The following is a 9,147-nucleotide window of genomic DNA, read 5'->3' as shown; positions in this document are numbered from 1 at the left end:
TGAGCTTTCTTTATTATCTGTATTGATTAATATACATCAACTATGTGCGCACCACACTCCAAAGACACCACTCTCTACACTGAACCTCAAATTTCCAAGAACTTAAGTACTCTAAACACAGAGAGCACTAAAGACTCTAAGAGTACCTAAAAAGTCCCTCACAATCCCCTCAGTCCTTCCCTTATATATCACTCCTCCCCATCCCAAGACATTCTAACTCCACGCACTCAGGCCAACATTCTAAACTCACCACAGATTTACAAACTGCAGACATATATTTGAGAACTGACTTGTGGTGTGTAACACCAAAGGGGCCACCACAATGAAGGCTCTTCCCCTGGTGGACTCCTATCAGGGAAGCCATAGATGATTTATAATTCGCAAATATTAGTATAATTAGAAAATATAGCATTTTGAGAAGAGTTCAAGTAAGACCTTGCAACGTGAAAGAACAGACAAGCAGAGACCGGATCTTCAATACAGCTTTAAAGCGCTTTATAACCATTTTGACAACTGTATATCGAGTGTGTCCTGGGCCCCAGCTGTTGTCAAAACAGTTATAAAGCACGTTAAAAAGATTTCAAGCAGTAGTGCAGTTCCTGCCAAGATCCTCTGTGGCTAGAAGAGTGGTGGGAAAGATTTGGCCCAGAAGGCTAGTAAATACAGAGCGAGGCGTCATTTCTTTGCTGTGGTAGGAAGTGAGGGGCACTCATTGTTTTCTGTGTGCAAAGCCATGGGGGTGTCCTTGCAGCAGCCTCTTCGATGGTAGAGTTTGTTGGGGTGAATTTTCTCCACAGAGGAAAGAAAGGACTTTATACAGTTAAAGTGCTTGGCAGATTTGTCTCTGGACTGCAGCAGGTGTTCAAACTGGAGCCTGGCAGTTTTGACCTACGTGCAAGACCTGGAGTAGAGACAATTGGTTAATTGAACCAAAGGGGAAAAGTATTTAAGACGTCCCTGTTTAAAGGCATCTTGTTGTTGTCATGTTGTTGGTGAAGTGTGCTGTATATATCGATGACCATATGTAAAGGAAAGTTTGTTTCAGTAAAGGTATTCTTACTGGCAAAATCCTGTGAGTATTGACTTTTTGTCTTAGTAAGCCTCTCAAGTCAGAAACTTAGTGCTTCCAGCTATTGCATTCTGCAAATTATTCAATTGCATGACAAAGTTGCTCTCAGGATCCCCAAAAGCAAAAGAAAAAGGTTTGCAGGCTTTCTCATGGGAGACCGTAGCGGAAATTGATTTTGTACTAATAATGATTTTAAAAAACCTTATCAGAGGGTGGAAGATGAATGCCAGAAATTCGTCACCCAGAAGCATCAGGCAGTCAGAGCCCCAGGCATTCCTCTACCTCACCTGGTACATCTCAGCACCTTCCTAGAGAAGAAAGCTATCAATGTCTCCTAGTCCTGATGGCTATATGGGACCTTTCATATGCCGATGTGCACGAGGTGTGGGGAACATGGACAGGAGGGTGATGTGGCACTTACGTCCTGCTTATAGAAACCAAGTTGACAGCTGGTTGGCCCCTGTGTGAACAGAATGCTGGACTAGATTTTATCCTGGTTGCGCTTTTTATACTGTATTTCGTAATTGTGTTTTAACCTGTTGGGTGTTTTACTGTGGTTTTAATTTTTGTGAACCGCCCGGAGAGCTTCGGCTATTGGGCGGTATAAAAATGTAATAAATAAATAAATAAATAAATAAATAGATGGACCCTTGGTCTGATCCAGCAGGGCACTTCTTATGATTTTACTTTCTTATGGTAGATGAGTCAATGACTTCAGCCAATTCACTGAGATCAGCATGCAGAGTCCAGGAGCCTTAGCTTACAATTGGTCTGCTTCCGGCCATAGCTTATTTATAACTGGCCTATGTTTGGAACATATAGCATTTTCAGAAACATGATTGGGTTTATAAAGGTATTACTTTTCAAACCATCAAACACTACCTTCCATTTTTGAAGTTTGATCTCTTTCTGTTATTACCGTGTCTCCCTTACTCCTATTTCCCTTTTAAGGCCCGACATATTTATCTAAGTCATTCTTGTTTATTCTGTGGCGAAACATTCTGCGATCCGCCATGGAGACCCCAAATCCTAGAGGCTGCAGCTTAGAGGGACGCTCAGAAGAAAGAGGGGAAGTCCCTCAGGCTCTGGAGGTGAGTAACTTTGATGTGGGTGGAAGGGAATTTCATTCTGTAGAATAAGTCTGTGTTCCAGGTGAAAGGTTAAGAACAGCCCAATATCACTGACCAATGATATCGGTAACAAAATGATGTAATCAGAGTCTATATATTCAAATACCAGACTTTCCCCACCCTAGAAAAACATGGAAAATGGATCGAAGGAGGTCAGATGACTGCAGGAAAGGGACAATGTCATGCTTTTGTATATTTTTGTGGTTTTAACATTTGGTATATTGTTTTTAAGTGTTCTTATCCTATTTAAACACCCCAGAGAGCTTTGGCCATAGAGTGGTATACAAATGCAATGAATCATCAATAATAATAAATAATGTGAGGGTCGCGGGGCAAAATGGTAAACAAGGCAGGATGAAAGTGCGATAAAACGCTGGTGGGATGTCGTTCTCTATCCCCATACAGTTCCTGTCTCTTGTTGCAGGTGGAGTTGGGGGCCGGGGCAGAGCCTCCGTCTGCGGGAGACGAGACTGAGGACCGGCTGCAGTCTGTGAAATTGTACCAGGAAGAGGTTTTCCTAGGTAAAGAAAGAAAAGCTTGTTTATGCTTCTGGGATGTTTGGAAACGCTTTTCTGGCCAGGGCTCTCTTTCTCCGAAGAAAATGGGGGAATGGGGGAAACTAAAAGTCTTGGACTGGTGCTGAAAGGATAACGATGTTGGTGCCAGGCGGGCTGCATTGGGGAGATGGTTCCATAATTACGGGGTCAGCACAGAGAAGGCCCTCTCCCTTGTTGCCATCCTCCGAGCTTCCCTCGGAGTAGGCACCCGGAGGTGGACCGTAGTTGTTGAGCGTAGCGTATGTGTTGGCTCATGTCGGGAGAGGCGATCCAATAGGTATTGTGGTCGCAAGCCATGTAAGGTTAAAAACAGCACCTTGCATCAGGTTCAGAAATGTACAGGCAGCCAATGCCAGCAGCCCAGAGTTGTTCTTATATGTTTGAACCTTCTGGTTTTTGTTTTGTTTTCAAAACTGTCTTTGGTCTTTGAGTGAGAGGCTTTAACGTTGATGCTAAAGTGACAGAAAACCCTAAGAAGACAATCCTAGGGTGAGGTAAAGAATAAAAGGAAACCCAGCTAAAGCTGTTCTCTCCAGTGCACGTCTACTCGGAAGTAAGTGGCTCCCTCCCTGTTAGTAAATGTTGGTGCCTCGAGACTGCAGTTTTGTCCACACTTACATGAGAGTAAGATCACTTGAAGTCACTAGGACTTTCTTCTGAGTAGACATACGTAGGGTTGCACTGCTAATCGCCTCTATTGATTTCAAACCAGATTCTTTTTTAAATGCTCCCCTTTTCATTTTTTAAGCCCCCAAAGGTGCCACTGATGTCTATTTCTTCTCTCTCTCTCTTTTTGTTTTCACTTCTGACTTTTCTTTGTTCTAAGAAGCTTTGGAGACAGGATGGTGTGTCTGTGTGTATGTCAGAGGGAAATGCTTTGAGGGGATTTTTTTTAAAAAAATCCGAAAAATCAAGGTATAAATGGATTTGCTTCAAACTTGGCAAACCCTTCTTAGGAGCTATTATGGTACAAGGTTCCATCTCTTTATCTGTAGAAATGACAGATGTAAGCATTTTTGTTAATTTCCATAGACTACAATGGTGCAATTATTCCAAATTCAACATTTCCGTAAAACTCAAGGGATGAATGGATCTGCTTCAAACTTGGCATGGCTAAAGCTCAACTTTTGAACTATCATAGTGCCAGGTTACATCATTTTATCTTTAAAAATGACAGAGGTGTAAGCATTTTAATTATTTTCCATATACTGCAATGGTACGGTTATCCAAAACTGGATTGAAGCTCCGGTGAAGCTTCAACGAAGCACAGAGACAGACCTGCTTCAAAAATCAGAGTAGAGCAGCATCTTGTCTCAGCTCTGCTTCCAATTTTAAAGTGGAGCAAAGTCGCTCTGCACAGTCCTATTAAATATTCCAAGGTCAATAAGCCGAAGATATCCGTCTGAAGGAAAGGAAAATAAGGCAAAAAGGAGGAACCTGGGAACTACAAACCAGTCAGTCTGACATCCATCCCTGGGAAAATTCTGGAGGAGATTATAAAGAAGTCAATCTTTAAAAACCTTGAAATCAATGCAGTGATTCCTAGAAGCCAACATGGATTTGTCAGGAACAAATCCTGTCAGACTAATTTGATCTCATTTTTTGATAGGATAACCTCCCTTGCGGATTGTGGGAATGCTGTGGATGTCATATATCTTGACTTCAGCAAAGCTTTTGACAAAGTGAACCATGATATTCTGATTAACAAACTAGCTAAAAGTGGGCTAGATGGAAAAACTATTAGATGGATTCACAGTTGGCTACAGAATTGGGCTCAAAGAGTACTTATCAATGGAACCTTTTCAAACTGGGGAGAGGCAACGAGTGGGGTACCGCAGGGCTCAGTCCTGGCCCTAGTGCTCTTCAACATTTTTATTAATGATTTGGATGAGGAGGTGCAGGGAACGCTGATCAAATTTGCAGATGACACCAAATTGGGTGGGATAGCTAATACCCTGGAAGACAGAAACAAACAACAGAATGAAATTTAACAGGGATAAATGCCAAGTTCTACATTTAGGAAATAGAAACCAAATGCACAGTTACAAGATGGGGGATACTTGGCTCAGCAATACTACAAATGAGAAAGATCTTGGAATTGTTGTAGATCACAAGCTGAATATGAGCCAACAGTGTGATATGGCTGCAAGAAAGGCAAATGCTATTTTGGGCTGCATTAATAGAAGTATAGCTTCCAAATCATGTGAGGTACTGGTTCCTCTCTATTTGACCCTGGTTAGGCCTCATCTAGAGTATTGCGTCCAGTTCTGGGCTCCACAATTCAAGAAGGACGCAGACAAGCTGGAGCGTGTTCAGAGGAGGGCAACCAGGATGATCAGGGGCCTGGAAACGAAGCCCTATGAAGAGAGGCTGAAAGAACTGGGAATGTTTAGCATGGAGAAGAGAAGATGGAGGGGAGACATGATAGCACTCTTCAAATACTTCAAAGGTTGTCACACAGAGGAGGGCCAGGATCTCTTCTTGATCCTCTGAGTGCAGGACACGGAATAATGGGCTCAAGTTAAAGGAAGCCAGATTCCAGCTGGACATCAGGAAAAACTTCCTGACTGTTAGAGCAGTACAACAATGGAGTTACCTAGGGAGGTTGTGGGCTCTCCCACACTAGAGGCCTTCAAGAGGCAGCTGGACAACCATCTGTCAGTGATGCTTTAGGGTGGATTCCTGCATTGAGCAGGGGGTTGGACTCAATGGCCTTGTAGGCCCCTTCCAACTCTGCTATTCTATGATTCTATGAAATACTACCAAATGCACACTTAAAAACGGTAAGACACGTTCTAATTTGATTACTGTAGATCCCTTCAGAGTGTCTGTATAATGAATTTATGGTTTTAAATAATATTCACTGTTTTTAACATCTGTAAACCACCCAGAGAGCTTCGGCTATGGGGTCGTATATAAAGGTAATAAATAAATAAATAAATAAATAAATAATAACATGTAGAAAGACAAAGAGACGAGCACCCAGAAAAAAGCATATGTAAAGTTGATCTTTATCCCATAAAGAAACTGAAAGCAGGAGAACTTGGTAAAGGTGTGGTATAAAAGCCCACTGACAGCCACCAGCTCAAAGGCAGGGAAGAAGCTGGAACAAGGCACAGCATGGGATTCCAAACCCTACTGCCTAAATAATGCATCTCGCAAAGGCGTGATCTTTTCAGCCCCAATTGCCTGCCCTTATGGAACTTGGGTGAATATGGAAAGCCCTAAATGCAATCTGCTACACCCAAAGATGTTTTGTTTATTGAATTTTCTCATTCTTCCAGCAGGTGATGTGCAGAGGACTGAGAACGAGGAAGGAGCACATGCATTACTGTTGGAAGGAGCAGTGCAAGGTCAAGGAAGAGCCACTTTTGAGAATCCAGATGAATCCAGAAGGCGAGAAGGAATCCATACCGAGGAGAAACTGTATATATGCTCAGGCTGTGGAAAGACCTTCAGCCAAAATGCAGGCCTTGAGCCACAACAGATAATCAATGAACATGTGACCTCATATATTTGTGAAGAATGTGGAAAGAACGTTAGTTCCATACCAAACCTGTTTTTAACATCTGTAAACCACCCAGAGACCTTCGGCTATGGGGTCGTATATAAAGGTAATAAATAAATAAATAAATAATGACATGTAGAAAGACAAAGAGACAAGCACCCAGAAAAAAGCATATGTAAAGTTGATCTTTATCCCATAAAGAAACTGAAAGCAGGAGAACTTGGTAAAGGTGTGGTATAAAAGCCCATTGACAGCCACCAGCTCAAAGGTAGGGAAGAAGCTGGAACTAGGCACAGAACGGGATTCCAAACTCTACTTGCCTAAATAATGCGTCTCACAAAGGCGTGATCTTTTCAGCCCCAATTGCCTGCCCTTATGGAACTTGGGTGAATATGGGAAGCCGTAAACGCAATCTGCTATGCCCAAAGATGTTTTGTTTATTGAATTTTCTCATTCTTCCACAGGTGCTGTGCAAAGGAGTGAGAACAAGGAAGGAACACATGGATTACCATTGGAAGGAGCAGTGCAAGGACAAGGAAGAGCCACTTTTGAGAATCCAGATGAATTCACAAGGCGAGAAGGAATCCATACTGAGGAGAAACTGTATATATGCTCAGGCTGTGGAAAGACCTTCAGCCAAAATGCAGGCCTTGAGCCACAACAGATAATCAATGAATATGTGACCTCATATATTTGTGAAGAATGTGGAAAGAGCGTTAGTTCCATACTAAACCCGAGAATGCATCAAATGTCCCTTACAGGAGTCGAACCCCCTGCATCTGCAGTGCGGAGCCTTTTCTGTTCCCCCGACAACATTGGCACCCAGGAAGTCGGTCTCCAGCTGACTACCCCTCTTCCTTCTGAATCTTACTCTGTTTGTCAAACAGACCCCATTCCTTCATTCAATTCCTTCACCTTCCCAGAGCATTCAAACCCTCCATTAATTCTCACAAACCCTCCATTTATACGCCTGAGTCTTACACAAACCCATGGCCAGATCATGCCATTTTCTTCCCCTGCACAGGGAGAGGGGCTGCCCCTTTCTCCAGGCACAGAGGTGCATGCGAGTGTTCACGCTGCCAATGAAAAATTTCAATATTCGTGTATGATCAGAGACCCTGTCTCTGAGGGGCAGGAGAGGGATATATCTGTTCCCGGCCTGAGTAGCAGCTGTCTTGAACAAGAACAACGAACAGGAGAACGAGCCAGTGAGGATGTTCTTTCAAGGTTGGAAATCCAGGGAGAGGAGAAAGCCTGTAAATGCTCAGTGTGTGGAAAGGGCTTCAATTACAATTCAATACTTGAAATACATCAAAGACGTCACACAGGGGAGAAACCCTATGCATGTGCAGACTGTGGGAAGAGCTTTATTACGAAATCAAATCTTAAAGTACATCAAAGAGTTCACACAGGGGAGAAACCCTATGCATGTGCAGACTGTGGGAAGAGCTTTATTACGAAATCAGATCTTAAAGTACATCAAAGAATTCACACAGGGGAGAAACCCTATCCATGTGGAGAATGTAGGAAGAGCTTTGTGACAAATGTAAAACTAAAAATACATCAACGAAGTCACACAGGGGAGAAACCCTATACATGTTCAGACTGTGGGAAGAGCTTTATTACGAAATCAGATCTTAAAGTACATCAAAGAATTCACACAGGGGAGAAACCCTATACATGTGGAGAATGTGGGAAGAGCTTCGTGAAGAATGAAAAGCTTAAAGTACATCAAAGAATTCACACAGGGGAGAAACCCTATAAATGTGCAGAATGTGGGAAGAGCTTTGTTACATGTGGTCAACTTAAAGTACATGAAAGTGTTCACACAAAGGAGAAACCATATGAATGCCCAGATTGTGGAAAGAGGTTCTGTTGGAAGTCGCATCTTAATAGACATCGAATGACTCATGACATAAATGCTACAAGTCTTGGAAGTGCTTCACTTGTAGAGGAAACTTTGTAAGTTGTCAATGATTTGATTTGTGACAATAGATTTGAAGATATATCAAGCCTTTCTGTTCATGAGACATTTCACAATAGGAAGACACCATGATATAGCAGCTATGAACATGGTAAAGACTTCAGAAAAGCACACAAATCTTTCACATAAAGCAACCCCACCAAAACAAGGTAAAAAACAGCAACACCCCACCTGCACCTGCACCCTACAGTTAGGAGAGCAATGGCTCCTTCTCTCCAAGCCTTGGAATGTTATTGAATGAAGCAGGGTCTTTTTAGCAATTGCCCCAGCTGGAGCTCCCTGTTTGGGATTTAGCTTGTTTATCGCTGCTTTTAATTGTATCGATTGAATGTTTTTAAGGTTTTTAATGGGTGGAGGTATTAAGTGTTCTCCTTTTCAGGAAACCCTGAAGAGAATCTAGATAACAAATTGTTTCCCCCCAAGGCCAGAATAAAAGCTTCTCCCATCTTGTTTTGAGGTCAGGGCATTCTTATAGCAGAAAAGCTCTATGCTGAAATGATAGCACTCTCTTGTATTCTAATCTAGCCCAATTATCTATCAAGGAACCTGAATTAATCCTGGAGGTAGAGGAGAACTTTCCAAAGATGTCAACTGTGACAGGAGCTGTTGATGTTTTGGGGGTGTATGGGATGTTTGGCAATGGATTGTTCTGTATACTAATAAAGTTGGATGTACTTTTTTCCTCAGTGGTTTTTTTTTAAAAAAATCCTTTGCCACATTAATCATAGATATTTAGGAGACATCCCTTATCCAATTTCAGCAGCCTGCCCATGCATGACTGAACACCCATTCAAAAGATCCCAGGTTCCATCCATGGCACCTCCAGTTAAAAGGATCAGGCGGAAGAAGCAACTTGATCTGCCTGAAATCTTGGAGAGCCACTGCCCATTGTAGAAGAA

At 42.4% G+C, this 9,147-nt stretch overlaps 1 protein-coding gene across 1 annotated transcript; it reads left to right on the top strand.

Moving 5' to 3' along the window:
* The first annotated feature begins 2,082 nt into the window (after positions 1 to 2,082).
* Positions 2,083 to 8,230, top strand: LOC134395716 (zinc finger protein 345-like). Its single transcript, XM_063121878.1, has 4 exons — positions 2,083 to 2,160; positions 2,624 to 2,720; positions 6,729 to 7,491; positions 7,528 to 8,230. Exons 1-4 carry the CDS (start codon positions 2,083 to 2,085, stop codon positions 8,228 to 8,230), a joined length of 1,641 nt encoding a protein of 546 aa, XP_062977948.1.
* The last annotated feature ends 917 nt before the right edge of the window (positions 8,231 to 9,147 follow it).

The sequence above is a fragment of the Elgaria multicarinata genome, chromosome 3 (assembly GCF_023053635.1).
Source record: "Elgaria multicarinata webbii isolate HBS135686 ecotype San Diego chromosome 3, rElgMul1.1.pri, whole genome shotgun sequence".
Taxonomy (NCBI): Eukaryota; Metazoa; Chordata; class Lepidosauria; order Squamata; family Anguidae; genus Elgaria; species Elgaria multicarinata.
The sequence above is the reverse complement of the archived record's forward strand: the minus strand, read 5'-3'. Positions and strand labels throughout refer to the sequence as shown.

What these genes read in the sequence shown, in the direction of transcription:
- LOC134395716 (XM_063121878.1), top strand. Translation starts at nt 2,083, where the DNA reads ATGGAGACCCCAAATCCTAGAGGCTGCAGCTTAGAGGGACGCTCAGAA. An exon ending in AAGTCCCTCAGGCTCTGGAG is followed by an intron (nt 2,161 to 2,623) that starts GTGAGTAACTTT and finishes CTCTTGTTGCAG; the next exon opens with GTGGAGTTGGGGGCCGGGGC. An exon ending in AGTGAGGATGTTCTTTCAAG is followed by an intron (nt 7,492 to 7,527) that starts GTTGGAAATCCA and finishes AGCCTGTAAATG; the next exon opens with CTCAGTGTGTGGAAAGGGCT.